The 20,762-nt window shown below is 33.9% G+C and overlaps 3 protein-coding genes and 1 pseudogene across 4 annotated transcripts; 1 reads left to right on the top strand and 3 right to left on the bottom strand.

Moving 5' to 3' along the window:
• Positions 1-7,131: 7,131 nt before the first annotated feature.
• On the bottom strand, positions 7,132-8,612 carry LOC131013390 (uncharacterized). Its single transcript, XM_057941460.1, has 4 exons — positions 8,435-8,612; positions 8,032-8,118; positions 7,805-7,986; positions 7,132-7,692 (listed from the first exon to the last, which is right to left on the bottom strand). Exons 1-4 carry the CDS (start codon positions 8,610-8,612, stop codon positions 7,132-7,134), a joined length of 1,008 nt encoding a protein of 335 aa, XP_057797443.1.
• A 1,746-nt stretch (positions 8,613-10,358) lies between these two features.
• Positions 10,359-13,092, top strand: LOC131006200 (receptor-like protein 7; annotated as a pseudogene).
• Positions 13,093-14,108: 1,016 nt separating this feature from the next.
• On the bottom strand, positions 14,109-14,778 carry LOC131013398 (F-box/kelch-repeat protein At3g23880-like). Its single transcript, XM_057941473.1, has 2 exons — positions 14,755-14,778; positions 14,109-14,657 (listed from the first exon to the last, which is right to left on the bottom strand). Exons 1-2 carry the CDS (start codon positions 14,776-14,778, stop codon positions 14,109-14,111), a joined length of 573 nt encoding a protein of 190 aa, XP_057797456.1.
• LOC131006203 (tyrosine--tRNA ligase 1, cytoplasmic-like) lies at positions 14,659-20,083 on the bottom strand. Of its 2 annotated transcripts, none has more exons than XM_057933382.1 (10): positions 19,850-20,083; positions 19,471-19,618; positions 18,499-18,788; positions 18,324-18,420; positions 16,985-17,090; positions 16,820-16,902; positions 16,500-16,645; positions 16,245-16,350; positions 15,625-15,684; positions 14,659-14,875 (listed from the first exon to the last, which is right to left on the bottom strand). In XM_057933382.1, the coding sequence occupies exons 1-10, from the start codon at positions 19,933-19,935 to the stop codon at positions 14,855-14,857; spliced, it is 1,143 nt and encodes a 380-aa protein (XP_057789365.1). In that variant the 5' UTR covers positions 19,936-20,083; the 3' UTR covers positions 14,659-14,854. The 2 variants fall into 2 exon arrangements, with proteins under 2 accessions (XP_057789365.1, XP_057789366.1); XM_057933383.1 differs by having other exon boundaries at positions 19,471-19,708; positions 19,850-20,006.
• Between the last annotated feature and the right edge of the window lie 679 nt (positions 20,084-20,762).

Below are 20,762 nucleotides of genomic sequence, written 5' to 3' on the forward strand. Positions count from 1 at the left end.
GGGATTTCTACTATTACTACTTCATTCCCAACTCCCAACTTGCTGAAACCGATGCCAATTAAGTATGTATGAATTAATCCTCTAGTCTTTTGCTTATATTATCAACATTGTATAATGACCAAGTTTTAAATTTGTTAATGCAGTCAGCTTTCAAAGTGCAGCAGAGTGGAATGTTTACTGGAGTAAGCTTTGTGAAGAAAGTTCAGAAGGGTTTGATTATGTCACCAAAAACTTTGTGATTTCTTGTGGCATTTTATTATGTTATTTGATGTAATTAGTAGGCTAAGTTACTTTTTGTGTATAAAAGGATGAGTTGTAGAAAATGGATGTATTATCCCTAGAAAAATGATAACGTGCTTTGGTTGTCTGCCCAAAAATGATAACATACTTTTTTTCCACTTTTTTTTTCCTTGGAATAAGACTGCCATTAATAGATGCAGAATGACTAAGTCTTCTCTCTACCCAAATAATACTGCACGGGAAATGGGGATTTAAGGTTTTTAAGTATGTAGAACAGGGAAAACGAGGTTAATTTATGGAAAATAAATGCTTATTGATAAACGCCTCTACAATATTTCGGTAAAACTTGTTACTCAAAATGAGTTATTTTTAGGGAGTTACTCAAAATGACTAGGGGATCTAAATTGCAATTTGCCAAAATCCAATGCAATTGCAATTATATATAATTATTTTTAAATCCATACCTATTATAAAAAAGTCTTATTTTATAAAATTTGATTGATCTATTATATCCCTATAATATATACTTAATTTAAGGTCAATTGTTTATATTATAAAGATCTTATAAGCTCCACCAATCAATCCGCAAGCTAAATTCTACAATTAGAATTTTGAATTGGTCTCCACGTTAAGCGTGTTATTGGGTTTAGTTGCTAATGAGACAAAACCGCCTTTCACTATTCACGGATAACCTTTATAGCGGACCTGGGCTGGGCCCATGCTTGTGGATTGAAATGGGCATGTTCGTCCGTGGGTTCAACTTGGTTGAGTTTGGTGGGCTTCAAGTTGGTTTTGTATAGTTTTTTCTATAAGATTCTACGTTTTCTGATGTATATCAAATAGATTTAGTTTAATATCTAATGAATTAATATATATTTATAATAATATATAATATGTAATTTATGAACTTAATTTTAAAATAAAATATGTAATAAGGGTGCAATAGGCAATTCACATATTGTTCCCAAGTCACTTTTTATATTAGTATAGATATTATTCAAATTTAAATTTAAAAATTCAAAGGAAAACACTTTAATAATTTAAATCGTTTGTGTAAAGTGTGAAAATAAATTGAGTAGGCTAGATTAGTTATTGAGTGAGCTTATCAGATCACAGCTGAGATCTTGTTAATTAGCTAAATGAATACCGTTGAATTAGTCTTTCAAGTCAATTATTCAAGTCAACTAGCATGGCCCACTTTGCAATTTCTTTCTTTTCACACTTTCTTTTCTTTTCTATACATGCTAATCACCATAACTATCATGAAAACATGATTGATTGACATATATGTGGAATATTTGAACAAAAATATTTAATTTCTCAATAAAACCTTACACTATATATATCTTCAATTCCTTGATATTATATTACATTATTAGAGAATATTAATTTAATTATGTGAAATATGAATATCTAAGCGTATACATGAAATAAATTTAGTTATGAACAATTTCTTTTCTATAAAAATGGGGTACACAAATTAAAAAAGTATAGATAATAAGGTAAATGAGGAGAGAGATAGAGAGAGTACTGAAAAAGTAAGAGAAAGATAAAGTAAATGAGAAAAGAGATAGAGAGAGTGAATAAAGTAAATTATTTTATTCTTTACATTGTGACATTATAAATGAAACGCCTAAAAAGAAAATTTGAGACAATATTATTGGGGCGAAGGAAGTAGGAAAGTTTTTAATACATCTTGATTATAAAATATTTATAATCTTGTATACTTGCTAATAAAATTATTATATGAGTTGGTTTAGTCTTTCTCAATTTTTTGGAGGTTAATTTTTAAATACGGATTGTCACATAAGCCTACAGCCTACCTGTGGAATTTATTGAAGAAAAAAAACCAATAAACATTTTAGTAATTAATGAATTTAAGTTTTAGGACTTCCACAAATATTTGGTCGTTTTTCTCATTTTATGTGCATGCATCATACGACCGTGGTTGAGTTTCAAGACCAGACTGAGCAATAGATGTTCGACAAAATGACTGATTTAGCTGCCAATGGAGAAAGTGAACTGAAGGTGTTCGATCAATTGTCTGAACCAATACTAGATTAATTTATCGCAGGCTAAGTGTATTATTTTACTAATGTTTTGAAATTGGGATAAATCAGTATTTTGTAAATTCCAAAAGTAGGCCTACATGATTGGGATTGGCAGAAAATGATACAACTGGTATGTGGTTTTAACGTGGGCCACACATCGTTGACGGCTCGACCAATCAATCCTTGGGCTAAATTCTAGCATTAGAATTTTGAATTGGTCTCCATCTTAAGCGTGTTAATGGGGTTAGTTGCTAATCAGACAAAACCCTCTTTCACTATTTGTAATTTCCACATACACGTATACACGATAGCGATTTTTCCTTTTCTTTTTCTTTTGTTTTGTTATTCAGATATTGATTAGTGAAATTTTCTTGTTGATAAGAATTTTCCGAAACCATTTTATACTCAATCCTAAATTTATTATCTTTGGCTTTTTAATGCCAGCCACTCAATGCAAAAAGACTATATGTTTTGCAAAAAATCTTTGCATTAATTTCTTTCTCATCAAAGGATCAAAATTATTAAAATAACTGGATACATATATTAATATTATACACGAATTGCTTTAGTCATCCAAGTCAACCATTTAGCCCATGTTTGGTTGGGTGTTTTCACAATCTGGAAAGGGATTCAATTGAATCAATTACTTGTTGTTTGGTTTGAGTAATGAGTTAACCATCACTCATAATTAAAGATAACTCAATCACCCAATTTGTTGCCCTCAGAATAGGGGGAAAACAAAAGAAATGGAATTCCTTACCAATGATTCATTTCCTTTGTTAAACCAAACACTCAATAAAAGTAATAGACTAATAGTTATTATTCTCATTCCACTCCTTTATTTGATTCTATTCACTTTTCATTCATCTACTTGAACCAAACGAGCACTAAAAAAAAGTCTTCCTCTCTCCTCATCCACATATCAATGGCAATTTCTTCAATTTCCCACTTTTTTTGAAGTGATCTATATTTACGATTGCTCGGATTGGCCTACCTGTGGACCTAGATTTTTATCAACTATTAATTCAACAACACTACATTAAATAACGTAGGAGACTAAAAAGCAATGTACAATAACGATTAAATTAATAAAAAAGAGTATATATTTTGCAAAAATTTCGTTGCATTAATTTATTTCTCATCAAAGATCAACAAATTGCCTACTAGTCTACATGGTTAAATTATTAGAGATGGAACTTTTTAGTCCACGATTAGTTCTTAAGTACAAAATGAGACACCAATTATGAACTAAATTATTACTCACTCTGTCCTTAAAAATTATATGGACCAAAAGAGATGACACGGATTTTAAGAAAAATTGGTAGTTTTGTTTAAGTTGCAAGCATTTAGTTTTAAGTACAAAATGAGACACCAATTATGAACTAAATTATGATACATATATTAATATTGTACACGAATTAATTGATTTAGTCTTCCATGTCAACCATTTAGTCTTCCTTCTCTAAAAAAACTAGTCTTCCTCTCACCACATCAACAAGCATATCAATGGCAATTTCTTCTATTCCCACTTTTTTGTGTCTTTCTTTATACTCCCTCCGTCCCCAAAATAAGTTCCTCTTTGGGGATGGCACGGGTTTTAAGGAAAAATGGTAAAGTGTATTGATAGTGAAGAAAAATATGTTATAATTAGTATTGGGAGTAGTGAAAATGTGTAAAGGTGTTATAATTAGTATTGGAAGTGGTGAAAAAGTGAAAAGTAAGAATAAATAAAGTATTATTAGTGGTGGGGTAGTTGTCCAAAAATGGAAAGAAAGAAAGAGGAACTTATTTGGGGGACGTCCCAAAAAGGAAAAAGAGGAACTTATTTCAGGGACGGAGGGAGTATTTAGGATTACGGAAATGAGTTTTGGCCACTCGGTGTCTTGGACACTGGGTGGAAAACCGGGTTTTGGTGAGTGGGCCGGTTTTTTAATGTATTGTGTTTTTACTTAAATATCCCTCCTAAATATACTCAATTAATTGATTTGTATTTTTCGGTTTCTTTAATATCCAAGATTTTAGTTATACTGTTTCCTAATTTTTCGTTGGTTTGTTTCTATTTTTTTTCGATTTTTGTGTCACAAAATTTTATAAATAATATAAGACGAAGATTATATGTTTTTTTACTCCGGAAATTTGTTGATTTATTTGGTGCAGCATTTTATTATTGATTTTTTTACTAATAATTTAGTGTTTCTTGGTAAAATAATCCTAATTTTTTTTCCAGCTATTATTTTTTTAGAAATTTATATTATTTAATTTTTTTTCATTTTGTTATCCAATTATTTTTTCTTTATTTGTTTCAACCAATTTTTGTGATTCTCGAAAAAATATTGTTTCGAAAATAATATTTTTTTTCTGAAATTAATTTATTTTTTTAGAAAATTATGTTATTTTTTTCCCAGCTTTATTTTTTTAATTCGTTCGGATTTTTTTTTGTTTCCACTAATTGGTATATTCTTCTAAAAATAACAATAGATTTGTTTCCACTAATTTCGATATTCTAATTTTGCTATAAATAATGTTAGATTTGTTTTCACTAATTTAGGGATTCTAATTCTCCCAAAAGTAATTATAGATTGGATTACACTAATTTAGAGATTTTCCTAAAAATAATTATTTTGATTTTTTCGAATTTTATGTTAAAAAAACATTTAGAATATAATTTTTAAAAAAATGGAAAAAGGGAGTTGGGGGATTTGAACCTGCAACCTCCTTAATATGTGAATAAAACTTTGTCACCTTGTCCAGTAGTGACAACCGCATTAATCCTTGGTTAGAATTTAAGATAAAATGAATCTAACGATTGGACATCTCTAGTGAAAATAACGAAATCGAAATAATTATTCTTTAAAAAATAAAGTTTTATTAATTAATAGAAATAAATTAGTGAATTTCAGATTAAAAAATAATGTAAAATGATTCAAACGATTGGATTTCGCTCGGAAAACACTTTAAACATATACTTGAATGAAATAACAATGTATTAGAATGAAGTATTAATAAAACACAATATGTCAATGAGAAAATGTACTGCTCTAGTGTAAATAAAGATGTCGAATTAATTATAATCAATAATAAAAATAAAATGAATCGTATGATGGGACATTTATCGAAAAACTAAATAACATATACTTTATGTCAATGTATTACAATAAAGTATTAAAGGCAATATAATAATAAGCAAATTAACTACTATAGTGTGAGTAATGAACTCGTAATAATTATTCTCAATGGAATAAAGTTGAATAATATAATTGAAATAAATTAGTGGAGTTGAGGAAAATTAAAATAAAAAGAATCGTACGATGATTCATCAATCAAAAAACTAAATAACATATTCTTGATCTGAATGTATCATAATAATGTAATAAGTCGGAATGATAATAAAAAATTAAATTAAGTTGAATTAGATAAGATATAAATAATGAAGGAAAATTTATTTAAAATGAAGGAATATATATGTTGGCAAAATAATGAAGACAAGTACACAATTTAATATATTAAAAATGTTGTAATATATATGTGGCCAAAAACTATGATGACATACACAAAATTATACTCCCTCCGTCCCAGCCCAATAGGCTCAGTTTCCTTTTTGGGACGTCCCAATCCAATAGGCCCAGTCTTATTATAGAAAGAATTAGGGCTTATGTAAGTGTAAGTTTGAGGCTTAATTAAGGGAGATATACTCCTAATTATTTCTCATTTTTAAACACTCAGCCCATTCATTCCTCGAGCTCATTCTATCATTTCTCTCTCTACTCAAACCCTAGAATCGAAAAGGCGCCGACCCTTCTTCAACCTCCGCCGCCGCTCCTCCACCGATCAACCGCAACCCACCTCTTCGATCTCCCGTTGTGATGTGTACTCCAAAACCCCCTTCGATTTGTCCAGAATTCAACCAATCCTTGGTCGATTCCGAGTCTCTGAGCGGTGGTCACGTCTCCGACTCGCAATTTTCCGATGGCTGTGACTCTCGTATAGATCTTGATGGCTACTTCCCATGTCTTCCTCGAGAGAGTAAAAGGAAGGCGGATCGACAGGCTAGGAGGAAGGCGGTTCGACAGGCTAAGAGGAAGGCGGTTCCTGTGGATCTACCGGAGACCTTCGTCCCGGAGTCCGAGCCACCTGATGCGGTGGTGGCTGTAGAAGATGAAGTGGCGGCGCCTGCGTTGGAGGAAAAGGCGGAGCCTCCGCCCTACCGATTCCAGAGGATTGTAGATCGGTTCACTGAAATCTATTTTCCCACTATCAAACGGGTGAGGACTTTCCTTTTCTTGCTATGGTATCTGTGATGCCTATTTGGTTGTGTTGCATCTGTGATGCCTATTTGGTGAACCCCTGGATTGTTGCATCTGTGATGCCTATTTGTTGTGTTGCATCTGTGATGCCTATTTGGTTGTGTTGCATCTGTTGGCAAGAGTGTTTGTGGGATTGAGTTAATGCCTAAAATGATGATTTTTGTGTTTGTGTTTGTGGGATTTAGTTTGGCCAACTGAACTCATCTTTGATTCGAGTATGAATAGATGAATTTGAGGCTGCCGATCGTCATTGCCCCTGTTTGCTTACCACTGATTGTGTGTGATGGTTGATGGTTGCTATATTCTTAACTTTAAGTGTCTAAAATGATGCATTGTTTCTAAACTTTCAATCACATTCATGTGCATTTAAGCTTACAAAATGAGCCATCTGCCTATACAAAAAGGATTTCACTTACAAGCACATTCATGTGCATTCTAGCTTACAAAAAGGATCATCTGTCTATACAAAAAGGATTTCACTTTCAATCACATTCATGTGCATTTAAGCTTACAAAAAGAGTCACATGTTCTTCATCCTAGGCTTGAATTGTTGTGTGGTGAGCCTGATTTCCAAAACCTAACTGTAAACTGAGGTCCTGCATGCTTTCTGCTTCCCCTGACTCTATCATGTGCATAATACACTGATCGACAAGATCTTTGTCCACTTCCAATGTTAGAGGGAGGGCATTCTGCCTTATTAGAGCATATTTGCTCATATGGGGCAGTTTGTAAGCATTATGCCCCTTCATCTTCATTGTTTCTATCATGCAGCCTTGTAGTGATAAGAAAACCTTGTTCAATGCTATTGGACTGAGATCCATGAAGCTTTTGCATACTGCATTAACTAACTGATCCACTGTGGTGCAAATTGACTCCTCTTGAATGCTTTGAATTGCTCTAAACCACCCCAAGTCATTGACATTTGTGTCAGGTGAGTTGGGGGGTCGTTGAACAAGTCTAATATCAAAGCCATTCTGAGAGGCAGCCTGTCTGAACTCTATATCTGAATCACTTATATGTGGCTTTGCATTATCTTGTTGAATGAAGATCAACTTTGATGCACCTTGAGGCCATTTGTTCATGATAGCTGGAATAAGCTGAAAAAAGCAACAACTTTAATAAATGAAGGCTGCATTACACTTTGCATACTAATTCTATGACATAAAGTACATTTTGGCATTGCATACAAGTCCTTGTGTGTCTCCATACCTGGTTGATGAAACACTCCCTCATCACTGCTTGAGTGATTGATTGAATTGGTTTAGTCTCTGGTGTTCCTGCATTCCTATTCTTGCTTCTTCTTTGGGCTGGAATGACTTGTGTGAATGGGAAAATACCAATTTTCCCATCAAACAATACATTGCCATTCTCATCAAAGAGTGGCCTGCAAACTGCACACAAAAACATCACCTTGGTGATGAATTTTTTACTCTTACAGCTCCTGTAAGGTTCAGGCTCCTCTTTTGTGAGGTAATATCGATTATTTGCCTTTGTCATGTAGAACCATTTCTCATCTACGTGCACTACATTATGCATTGTCTTAAATTTCAGAATATTTGCAATCCTACCATACTCTAAGGCTTCAAGAGAAAACCTTAACCTCAGTAGCTTATTAGGGGCAGTGAGATCAGGCTTTATGGCATTCGTATGCGCTCTGATTAGGCCCAAATGAACCCAGCGTCCCACTGTGCTCTTGCTAACTTGTATGCCAACTGCCAATTTTCTGATTGTGCCTCTTCTACATAGCTCTAGAGCCTGAATTTGTGCTATGTCTATCTGGACTCGCTTCCTCAAACGTGGTGTGAATCTTTTTTTTTGATGTCAAATTGATAAGCTGACCTTGTTCTTTCTGTTTCTTTGCTTCAGCCCACAAACGAGTAACAGTTCGGCGCCCTAAGTTGAATTTGATGCCGGCTTTTTTCATTTTGCCGTACTTGGGGATGCCATCTTTCGAGTGTTGAAGGAGAAACTGGACAACCATCATCTTCTTATCATCTTCAAGATCCCTCAAGTGCATTCTGATGTGTTTCCTTTTAGTATGAAGCTTTTAGTTTAGAAGTGTAGAATGTTGTGTAGGAGTAAATGAATATTTATAGGAGTAATGGCTTTAGCTTTCGAGTGTTGAAGGAAAAATATGGCGCCTTTTTTTTGGTGTAAACAGCCGCCATTTTTTGATGAAAATTTATTGAATTCAGCCGCCTTTTTGAATGTTTTGCCTATTTAATTCAGTGTTTAATTCCAGCCGCATATTTCAATTTAATTTCAGTTCACATTTTATTTTAATTCACTTAAATTTAATGAAGAAGGTATAAATGAGATAACAAAGAAAAAATGATTAAGGAAAAATAAGGGAATACTTAAAAGCTTAATCTTTAGTGGACCACACTACTTATCTATCAAAAAACAAGTTTCTTAATCTCCGTGCCGAAAGCAACTGAGCCTATTGGCCTGGGACGGAGGGAGTATATATTATAAATGAAGAAATATTAATGTTGAAGGAATAAATTAGTGAATTAGAAAAAATATTAATGTTGAAGGAATAAATTAGTGAATTAGAAAGAAAAAAAATATAGTATACTCAATGAAATAAAGTTCAATTACTATATGACATACACTTGAAGACAAAGTATTACAAGAATGTATTGTAGTCGATACAGTTCTAAGAAAATGAACTACTATAGTGTGAATAACAAAGTCGAAATAATTATACTGAATGAATCATACGTAGGGAAATCGAGTGAAAAACAAATTAACGTTAGCTTTTTTAAAAATGTATTATAATAAAGTAGTGAACGGGAGGTAATATTGTCAAAATTATTATTATGAACTACTATAGTGTGAGTAATGAGCTCGTATAATTATACTCAATGTAATAAAGTTGAATAATATAATTGAAATAAATTAGTGAAGTTGACGAAAAATTTTAAATAAAAATATTATTCAATTATTTAAAAATATGAATCTTACTAAATTATTAGTGTAAAACAATAAAAAATATAATTTTCGGAACAAATAATGTGTGTAGAAACAAATCTATGATTATTTTTAAGAGAATCATAAATATGTGGAAACAAATAAATAAAACATAATTTTTGAAATAAAATAAATAATTTAATCTTAAAAAAAATAATTTCGAAAAAAGTAATAGCTGGAAAAAAATATAGGATTATTTTAACAAGAAACACTAAATTATTTAATGAAACCAATAAGGAAAATAAAAAAACCAACAAATAAGGAAACCAAAAAAACTGAAAAATTAGGAACAAAAAGAACCATTTATTTCGAAAATCATAAAACAGAAAAAAAAAATATATATATATATATATATATATATATATATATATTTAATGATGGATAAATTAGTAAATCAATAAATCACTAAAAACCGGTTTTTCGCAGGTGTCCAGGACACTAGGTGTCCAAATATCACTACCCTTATGATTACTAGCTACAAAAAATCGTTACGCAGATTGGCCTACTTTTGGAATATATTTGACTAACTATCACCTAGACTCTGTAATCCTAATGCAATAACGACTTTTATTACTTAGCAAACTCTTGCAAATAACTAATTAATTAATTTTTAGTAATTATTAAATTCAATTTTTGAGTGATGCTATGAGATAAAACTACCTATGGTCCATTCATTAATTAACAAATCAACTCATCTAGAACAAATGAAAGTTGCTAAAAAGCTCGCCCTAAGTTAATTAATAGTTACTACTTTATAAGTGCAATAGTGTTTGTAGAAAATACAAATCACAATACTATCAATTAATAGCCTCTTCATCACAATGCTTCCAAAGTTGTTCTTCGTCATTTCTACACTAATTTCCTCCTTCATTTTCAGTACTCATTCTTATAATACCCAATGTCTTCACCATCAGAAAATCTTGTTGCTTCAACTCAAGGATGAGCTGAGCTTCAATTCTTCTCTTTCAACAAAATTGGTGCGATGGAATGAAACGGATGGGTGCTGCAAGTGGCACGGTGTGGAATGTGATGTTGCTGGCTACGTCGTCAGTTTGCAGCTCGATTATGAGTTTATTTCTGGTGGAATCGCGGATTCATCGAGTGTGGAATGTGATGTCTCTTCAAACTTATGCATCTGCAGAAGCTAAATCTAGCCTACAATGATTTCAACAACACTCCCATCCCGAAAGGTATTCACCATCTGACTTATTTGACACACTTGAATTTATCCTTTGCTGAATTTGGTGGACAGGTTCCACCTGAAATTTCTTCCTTGAGGAGGTTGGTTAGTCTCGATATCTCTGATTTTACAATATCTGTGAAACTGGAGATGCTTGTCCAAAATCTAACAGGGCTTCGAGAGCTCTATCTTGATTATGCCAATGTTACTTCCTCTCATGAGAGAAGAAAATGGAGCCACATTATATCATCATATTTACCCAACCTCACCGCCTTGAGCTTACGTTCTTGTGGTTTGTCTGGCCCTTTGGATAAGTCCTTTTGGCAACTCCATTCCCTTTCCATCCTTCAACTAGATTTTAACGATCTTGGGACAGAACTTCCAGACTTGTTCGCCAATTTTCCAAGTTTGACCACTTTGTCTCTTGTTAACTGCAGTTTGAAGGGTTCGATTCCACCCACCTTTGCTAACCTAAACAAGCTGATTAATCTCGATTTGTCAAGAAACTTCTTCACAGGCTCACTTTCTTCTACGCTGTTTGAAGGTCTTTCCAATCTTGTTTATTTAGATTTCAGGGGAAATTCATTCTCTGGAAACATTCCCCACTCTATCTTTGCTCTCCCTTCATTGTTGGAACTTGATCTTAGCAGCAATCTGTTTAATGGCACTTTTCAACTGGACAAGTTTCTAAGTCTTGCCAATCTAACCCGACTTGATCTATCTTACAATAGATTGTCAGTAGATGTTGGCAACCTCAATTCAACTTCATATGGCAGTCTCCAACTAAAAGAGTTAAGACTAGCTTCATGTAACTTGTCCCATTTTCCTAATTTCATCAAACATTCTGATGATTTGAGAACACAACTTCAGATTTTGGATCTCTCTTATAATCTTCTCACAGATCTGCAAAAGCCTTACCATATCCCTGCTTCTCTTGAAGAGCTATACTTGGACTCTAATAACAGTTTAAGTGGATCCATTCCAACCTCCCTTTGCAGTCCCACGAACCTTGTTCTTGATTTGTCTGGCAATAGATTAAGTGGCAGCATACCCCCTTGCTTACTTGAAAACATTTCAGAGTTAGATCTAAGCCAAAACAACATCAGCGGTAGCATTCCAGATAATTTTCCTATGGATTGTCAACTTAGATATTTGGATCTCAACAATAATACTTTAGAAGGGAAAATCCCAAAGTCCCTTGAAAGATGCGTGGAGTTGAACTTCATGAATGTTGGGAACAACAACATCACTGACAGTTTCCCGTGCATACTATCATCGATGTTGCGAGTTCTTGTTTTGCACTCTAACAGATTCTATATATGGAGAAGTAAGATGCCACAACATGAGCTGGGAAGATCTCCAAATTCTAGATATATCTTCCAATCAGTTCAGTGGAAATCTGGAATCGATAAACTTTTCTAGTTGGAAGACAATGATGCTACAGAGTGATGAACAATTGAGGCACACCATTGCATTTGTCTATTACTCAGAATTGTGGAGTTCATTAAGCATCACATTAATCATGAAAGGGACAAATTCAGAGTATCACACGATTTGGTTAGAGTTTGGTATCATTGATTTCTCTTGCAATAATTTCGGAGGAGAGATACCAAATGCAATTGGTGATCTTACCTCACTTCATCAGCTCAACCTCTCCCACAATGCCCTCAATGGAAGCATCCCAAACTCATTTGGTCAGTTGAGGAATCTCGAATCACTCGACCTCTCTGTAAATCGACTCATCGGGCCAATACCAGTGGAGCTTGTTGGGCTCACATTTCTTCAAGTCCTGAATCTGTCCTACAATAAGCTGGTTGGAGAGATCCCAAATGGGCGTCAGTTACAAACATTTTCAGCTGATTCCTTCAAAGGAAATGCGGGGTTGTGTGGTTTCAATCTCAACATTAGCTGCAGTGATAGTGATGACAGTCATCATTTGTCGCCACAAGAAGATGAAAACGGGGAAGAGAAGAGTGAGATCGAGTGGGAGTATGTATCTTCTGCGCTTGGTTATGTTGTGGGATTAGGAAGCATTGCATGGACGCTTTTATGCCGCAGAAGCTTCAGAGAAAGATATTTCGAGAAAATAGAAGAGATTGTTGACAAGATTTTCTACGAGAGAGCCAGGAGAAGAAGACATGAAAGAAGAAGAAGAAGAAGAGTAGAGATGAGGAATGAGGTTAGGAGACAGCAGAGAAGATGATATACAATTTAGATACTTAAATAAACAAGGCTGTTTAGAGTTTAATGTGAGTGTCAAGGTTTTTGTTTTGCTTTTTTTTTTTTGACGTGTAATTTTCAAAATTACTAGAATTATAAAGTTGATAGTGATCTATAGTTTCTATCCCAACATAGTTGATAGTCATTACATTTTCCCAACTAAAGAAGTTAAGCCTATCTTCCTGCAACCTAAAAAGATTTCCTGATTTTTTAAAACAATCCAACTTGATTTCTATCACTCTTTTAGTTGGACTAAGTTAACATCAGTTGATTTCTCACGCAATAAATTGACAATCGAAATTAAGTCACATATATTAATTTTTGTTTTCTTAAACCATTCGAGCTTCTAAATACTCATCATCATCAGAAGTTATTAGACCAACATCAAGTGAACTTTCGACTGTCAATTAAGCTCTAATTTTTTCGAAAATCAAACTCAGGTGAAAATTGCAATAAAAATATAAATTCGTAGCAGATTTGGAGGGGTCAAGTCTCTTGAGGTTTGGGGAATTGTTGCTGAAGGTGATGAACAAGGGGATCAGGCTGCAAATGGATCAAAATAATTGTTTGGCATTCTTTTTCAATTATCCTTTTTAGCCTATAAGTTTGTTGTTGTAATTGGAAACATGTAAATTAGTAAGAAGAAAGTGCATATAGTATAACTATTTTTTTTAAAAAATTGATTTCTTTTGTTACTATCGTCATTGCAATTAACGGAATCTTATAAATTAATTAATTAAGCAGAAGTAAATAGAAATTTTAAAGGTAAATAAAATTCGAAACATTTAGCCTCAACGCAGCCATTAATAATCAATAATATTCAAAAATAAAAATCACACAAAACCAACAAGAAACTATAGTACTCTCTCTTTCTCCCTAGGCCTCTAACGGTGAGACTAAACTTTCAATGTAAACATCAGAAACCATAACCCTAATCCCTTTCCTGTCAAAAACCATCAAATTCCCAATCTTGATCAACAAAAACCCACCACCCCAAAAAGGAGCCAAGGCTGGAGAAATATGGAGAGGATTGCACAGCTGATCAAGAACCACCACTTTCCCAGCCACCTGCAGCTTTCCGAGCACTCCGGCAGCTCCACCGCCGATCACCTCCCTCTTCAAGTCGAAAGCAACCACGCCTCATCTATCACACCTCTCCCAGTGAAGACTCCCACTTGCTAACATCCCCATCCTCATTTTATCCCTACCTATACCAATACCATGCGTCTTCTTCCATGAATCCCAACCCTTCACTTCCTTCCATGAGTCATGCTTCAAGCTATACATCATAGCTATAGCCATGGTGTGTCTAACCCCGGCCGTCACAGTCGCAGTCGCAAAAACCTTGTAATCGCCACTCGATTCATCCCAACCGAACCCACAACTGTCGAATGCACAATTGTGGCCGTAATCGTCGTTATCGTCTAAGTCGTCTAAGTGAGGCAGTTTCTTGTAGATTCTGGTAGATGGGTTCCACAACACAAACTGTATGTTCCGTACAAGGCAAACCAGTCCATTGCAACAACCAACGATAGAGTTATAAGAGATTGGGAAATCCAATTCTACAACTTGATTTTCTGAGCTATCGAGTACAGGGCGTTGCCACAGCGTTAGCACGTTAGAGACAGATTTGAGAGAGACAGATTTGAGAAACAAATCCCATGGCTGGAGGATTTGAGATGTTTCATCCTAATACAGTAAATACTACATTTCTACTCAAATAAATAGGTGCTCAAATAAATATATCTGCTGGAATAACAAGACTCTCAACATCAAAAAGTAATACCAATCCCAAAAAAGTAAATACCATTGCTATTGTGATAATAAGACCAAAAGTTTGCAAGCTCCTATCGGAAGAGTGTCTGTAGTTTTGCTTTCATTAGACATCATATGGTTACCTTGTAACCCTGCAGTGCAGAGAGCATATATGCAAAATATTATACAAAAAATAAGGCATAATAAACATGAATAGTAAAATTAACAGGGAATAAACACAAAAAAGAACAGAAGCAATGGAGTTTAAATTACGGTGTAAATATAAATTTCAGATACCTATGATATTTCAATTATCATATCAATATAACAATCAGAGTGTATATAAGATTCAAAAGGTGTTGAGAGGTCACTTCTGAATTATTCAAGGAGTGAAATTATTTCCATTCATCACCACTTCTCCAAGTTCCTAACATATAACAAACAGGTTCCAGGAGTTGAAACATATGTAATAAATTCTTTTTATTTCCATTCATCACCACTTCTCCATCAACTTGAAACATATAACCCTCAGTCACTTATGTAATAAATTCTTTTTATTTTTCCCTAAATTATCTCTTCGTGTCCTGGACATCTAACAATGTGTGTCCAGAAGTATCCGGAAGTTTCTATGTATGTTCTTCCTGAACCAAAACACAGGGGCAAGCTTAATCATATAATTTTTTTTGTTTTTACACAGTAAATTGTCTCCACAGGGATTGAATTACTTAGCTCATCGTCTACAATAACTTTCATCAATCATATATATCATATTCATAACTGAAAGATGCCTTAGTTAATTATTTGAAGTTTGAACTGAGAGTATTTATAGACTAACAATCCACATTTGCTTTTCATCAGTTCCATGCAATTCAAATTAGAGAAAGAAATCAAATGTGCATACCTTCACCCTTTTCACTAGCTCCTTAGCCTTAGGATCGTTATTGAAGTGATCACGTACTGGCTACATAACGTTACAAGGCTAAGTAAATATACAGGTTATAAAAGAACGAGGAATGATTTGAGTAATGATATCAGTTTTTCATATAGGTTTGATTATGTGTTTGTCCTATTACCCAACCAGACAGGTTTAGATACTCAAACTAACAAGAATTAAGTACATAGTAGCTAAATGAGATCTACATCTAAGTACAAAATTTGCTGATAAATTCGCATGGAGAAGAACAAAAAATATAAGCAAAACAGTCATTTTCGAAGCAGATTTCTTATGTAATTAACATCTGACTTAAATATAAAAGAGATGCACATTCATAACAATAAAGTGATGCCTTAAAATTTAGGCTATACAATGTGTGGGGAACTTTTGGATAATAAGCTCAATATGTTTCATACTCAAATGCTAAAGGGAATGACGATTCAGAAGGTGCACTATTCATTGAAATGCAATATAAAGTGCCTCATCTTATCAGAGGCAAATGCTTGGGATGCAAAGAGTTATTATATATGTAAATCAATATTTTAGGATCAAACATAAATCAGATGTAAGGTAAAATTATATATTACCTGCAGTATCCGGTTTAGTGCTTTTGCAAGAGCAGGTTTGAGATCACCAGGATGCAGCTCTCCACTTTCGTAGTCAACAACTAAATCTTCAAAACTCTTGAAAGTCCTGAAGGATGTGAATGTGTAAAGAAGATAGCTATAAAATTTCCAAATTAATTTAAAAGCAAAGTATACATGTCTGCACTATGAATTGAAAACTATAAAATTGGGCAATTCACTTCTGGGACTAGTAGAAAAGGATACAACAGGACTTACTTATCACCCCCATTCTCTGGTTTTCGCTCAACTGTGAACTCATTGAACCATGGGATAACAATGTATTTGATGTACTCCAGGCATGGGTTCTTTTCGACCATTTTTGGGGGGCAGAAAGCTTTCTTTATCTTCAAATTTACATCAGCCTGTGATATTTGTTTTTATCAAGCTGACAGAAGTTCACAAGTAAGAGTGTAAAAGAATTTGGAAAGCAGCAGACTGTGGTCCAAAACATATCACAACTTAATAAAAATTGGGGCCAAACTATTATAAGAAATTGATGATCATGATCCTTGTTGGAAATTGGGAACAGATAATACCTCTTCATCCTCCATGAAGATAGAAGAAGATGGGTCGCTCTTTGACATCTTCTCCTGTCCTTCCTGCAGACCAGGGAGCATATCTGCAAGTAATAAAAACAGTTACAGCTCACATAATTTTTACTAGGACTATCACTTTTTTGAAAAAGATTCTATTATGCTTACGATGAGACAGTATAATAGGCTTGTTTTTTCTTTTGATGTCATCACAATACTCCCTAGCCAACATATTCACTTTGCGTTGATCCATACCCAACTGGCAGATGTCAGCCTATTTGAATACACAAACTCAAGTCACATTTTATCACATTAGATGTCAAGCTACATCAGTTACCAGGAAACCACCATTACACCAAGAGGATCCACATGAATATAAAGAAGGCATCATCTAAACTCTATTGAGCATGAAAGTACTTGTAAAAGACGAGCATGTGTGCATTGAAATACTGGTTTTCTGCCATTAGTGATTCTAAAAAGCTATGAAAATTTGAGAAGGCCCAATTGAATCACAAAATGGGGACAAAGCATCCTGAGTACCAGATGCATTAGACTCCAATTCACTGGCCAAACCTCACAATTACATATGTCCAACTGTCATTCTGTCAATATTATAATACTTAACCACTTGTATAATCTATTTGCAGGGTGAACATAAGAAAACTCGACACTCACAGTTCAGAAGAGGCTACAAAGAAAGAGTATAGCAATTAAAAACTTGGATAAAGTAATAGCATGGCAGTTCAGTAATCAGTATCATGTTCTTTCTAAATGTACAGCAATATCCTGATGGCAGATCAGTTTAATTATAAAACAAGAACCCATCATGTGATAATCAATAATTAATATCCTTCATTGGTACATATGTAATCCTCAATGCAACAAAAATATTTCACTATGTTCTGTAAAGGAGTAAATGAGTTACATGTAGAGCAAGTCAAGTCCTGATATATGCTTGTATTTTTTTCTGGTAGCAATAGTGAGCTTATTTGTCTCGTCCATACCTCACTCAAACACAATGTTAATATCTGATATGTCTTGCCATTAAAGTTCATTGTTAATATTCCCTTTTCCCCTCAGTATAGGAAAGTAATAAATTATACTCCCTCCGTCCATGAAAGAACTTCCTAGGAGGGACTGAGGGAGTAACACGGGTTTTAAGAAAAAATATTGTTGAGTGTATTGAGAGTGGATAAAAGGTAGTTGAGTGTATTGGGAGTGGTGAAAAGGTGTTATAATTAATATTAGGAGTTGTGAAAAGTAAAAAGTAAGAGGATTATAAGTGGTGGGGTATAGTCCAAAAATAGGTAGGAAGTTCTTTTGTGGACGTCCCAAAAAGGAAAGATAGGAAGTTCTTTCGTGGACGGAGGGAGTAGTAATTAACAAATCAAAACAAAACAAAACACATGTGATGCTAGTTTTCCTTTGATACGTCGAACAGTATTTCATTCCCAAATAAATCCTAGCGACAAAAGCATAACTATATATTGTGTTTATGAAAAGTCACCTTAAGAAAGAATATATCAGCACATTGCATGCATGGATAGAATATCTGGGCAGCTGACAATTCATCTTGCTCTGAGCGGCCCATAATTTGACAGCACCTAAATGAGGACAACAGGTAAGATATGACATTAGTGATTAGACATTCACTAAGCAGAATGAGAAAAGGATATCCATACCTCAGAACCCTAGGTAGCTTATTTCTCCTGGCTATGTCCATTACAAGGGGCCAGTACTCATGAGCACGGGAATTGATCTCATCAGAAGACCACAGAAATTCTACCTGACCTCCTTGAATATTCATTCCTACAGCTTTCCAAATCTCAATCAGGTATTGCCATATCACTTGAATTTTTTTTAAGTCACCACCCATTTTGTTGTTCAGCTGTGCAAACCAATCTGCAATCCATATCTTCACTATGCATCCGGCAGAAGTCAGTTTATTGACATTAATTGCCTTCATAACTCCCTGCACATAGATGTTTGCACTTTCCATCAGACATTATCAGACATAAGCATCTAAACTATGTTATTTTCAAAATTTACAGGTATATTCACCTTCCAGCAGCAAAGATAAGTGCTGCTACAAAAGTGAAATCCATAACCAGAAAGTACTATTGCACCATCACATCCCAAGAGAACAAAATAGAATCAAGATTCAAGAACCATAAATCACTATCCTACTATATGAGATCAAGTCCTCAAAATTTTGGTCAGCATCTTAAATTTTGCACATAAGCCAAAAGCATTCCACTTGTAAGAAAGTCAATTTTGGTGCTAAAAACACTCTGCGGTAACATGTTCTATAAAAATCAAATATAGATCAACCAAAAGCCACAGATCCACACTAATGACAAACTAAATTTATTAACTCGTCATATTACAAAAAGTGTTACACAATACAAGTCAAACAATTTCCAGAAATACCCAATTGAGCACTTTTCCATCAGTTGAAAGAATAACTAGAATGCATCAAGTTAGGCACAAGCTAAACAATACCAAATTCAAACAAAACAAGAGAGACTTTTCTGCAGTTGAAAGAATAACTAGAATGCATCAAGTTAGGCACAAGCTAAACAATACCAAATTCAAACAAAACAAGAGAGACTTTTCTGCGAGACTGTAGAAGGAAATGGATTCAATTCAGCAACCTGAGCAATATGCATTCTGCCCGATGGTTCAAATCCATCATAGCAGACAATCTGAGGCTTGTTCGCCAATAATCTCTCCAATTCATCCTCCTGTATGCACTCCTCGCCGATGCTCCTTATTAAATCGAACCTCTCCTTCAAACTCAACCTAAATACAGTTTAATCCAAAACATAAAACTTCTAGATCATGCCCACAGCGATGCTCCTTATTAAATCGAACCTCTCCTTCAAACTCAACCTAAATACAGTTTAATCCAAAACATAAAACTTCTAGATCATGCCCACAGCAATAAAATCTCCCAGAAAATACATAGTTAAACGGACAGATTGGAAAAGTATACATACACAATTCTGCGAAGAGGAAATAAAGAGAACTTACTGCGGTTGAGGCGAAATGGAGAGAGACTGTAGCGGTTGAGATGGAGAGGCTTCAGTGCTGTTGCCGCTGCTTCCTTCGTTCTCCATTGAAAATGTAGGGGTTTGTGAGGAGCGCCGAAATTCCGAATGGTAGGGAGTCTTGAAGCTTTCCGTCGAGACGGTGGCTGCTGCTGCTGCTAGTGGAGGCTCCTCTATCGCCGGAAAAGGAGAGGTGATTTGGGGATTTAAGCCTAGCTAGGGTTGTTTCCATGTGTAGTTCAAAAATTTGTAAAAACCCAAATAATAATTATTTTTTACCTTAATCTTCCTTTTATCAGCTAAAAATAACAGCGGCAAACATAAAATTATGGTATAGAATTTTGAAATATTTTAATATTCAAAATTAAAAATAAGAATAATTCATAATATTATAATAAATTTTATTTTTTTTAATTATTCTAAAATAAATTTTATTATAATTTTTCTTTGGAATTAAAATCAATCTTTTAAAAGGAAATACACAAATTCTGAGTTATTTTCAGCCATATATCCGAAAAATACCTTTCTTCTCTAATCAACTGCATACATGGTATGAGATCCAATTCTCATAATTTTGTGTATTACTATTATATTTATTATTTTAACATATTAAATGAAAATTGTAATTTGTACTTTATTCAATGTACTTTATTCTTCAATTGTAATGTGTACGTATTTAATAAACGAAAACTTTAACACATTTATATTTATATGTATAATCAAATTTTGGTATAATATTTAATTTTATATGAAATTAATTAGGAGGGTGGGGGGGGGGGGTATAATTTAAAAAATATATATGGGTGTGATTGAAAAATTATAACGAAAATAAAATTCACGGCAAATTCATGAATGAGTTAAAGTTTATGTATTTTATATTGCAATTTTATATAGTT

Source organism: Salvia miltiorrhiza, chromosome 1, assembly GCF_028751815.1.
Source record: "Salvia miltiorrhiza cultivar Shanhuang (shh) chromosome 1, IMPLAD_Smil_shh, whole genome shotgun sequence".
NCBI lineage: Eukaryota > Viridiplantae > Streptophyta > Magnoliopsida > Lamiales > Lamiaceae > Salvia > Salvia miltiorrhiza.

What these genes read in the sequence shown, in the direction of transcription:
- LOC131013398 (XM_057941473.1), bottom strand. Translation starts at nt 14,778, where the DNA reads ATGGTATTTACTTTTTTGGGATTG. An exon ending in TATTTACTTTTTTGGGATTG is followed by an intron (nt 14,658 to 14,754) that starts GTATTACTTTTT and finishes TTACTGTATTAG; the next exon opens with GATGAAACATCTCAAATCCT.
- LOC131006203 (XM_057933382.1), bottom strand. Translation starts at nt 19,935, where the DNA reads ATGGAGAACGAAGGAAGCAGCGGCAACAGCACTGAAGCCTCTCCATCT. An exon ending in AAGCTACCTAGGGTTCTGAG is followed by an intron (nt 18,421 to 18,498) that starts GTATGGATATCC and finishes GTCCTCATTTAG; the next exon opens with GTGCTGTCAAATTATGGGCC. An exon ending in AGCTAGTGAAAAGGGTGAAG is followed by an intron (nt 14,876 to 15,624) that starts GTATGCACATTT and finishes TCTGCACTGCAG; the next exon opens with GGTTACAAGGTAACCATATG.
- LOC131013390 (XM_057941460.1), bottom strand. Translation starts at nt 8,612, where the DNA reads ATGCACTTGAGGGATCTTGAAGATGATAAGAAGATGATGGTTGTCCAG. An exon ending in AAAGAAACAGAAAGAACAAG is followed by an intron (nt 8,119 to 8,434) that starts GTCAGCTTATCA and finishes TGCATAATGTAG; the next exon opens with TGCACGTAGATGAGAAATGG. An exon ending in GCCTGAACCTTACAGGAGCT is followed by an intron (nt 7,987 to 8,031) that starts GTAAGAGTAAAA and finishes TTTTGTGTGCAG; the next exon opens with TTTGCAGGCCACTCTTTGAT.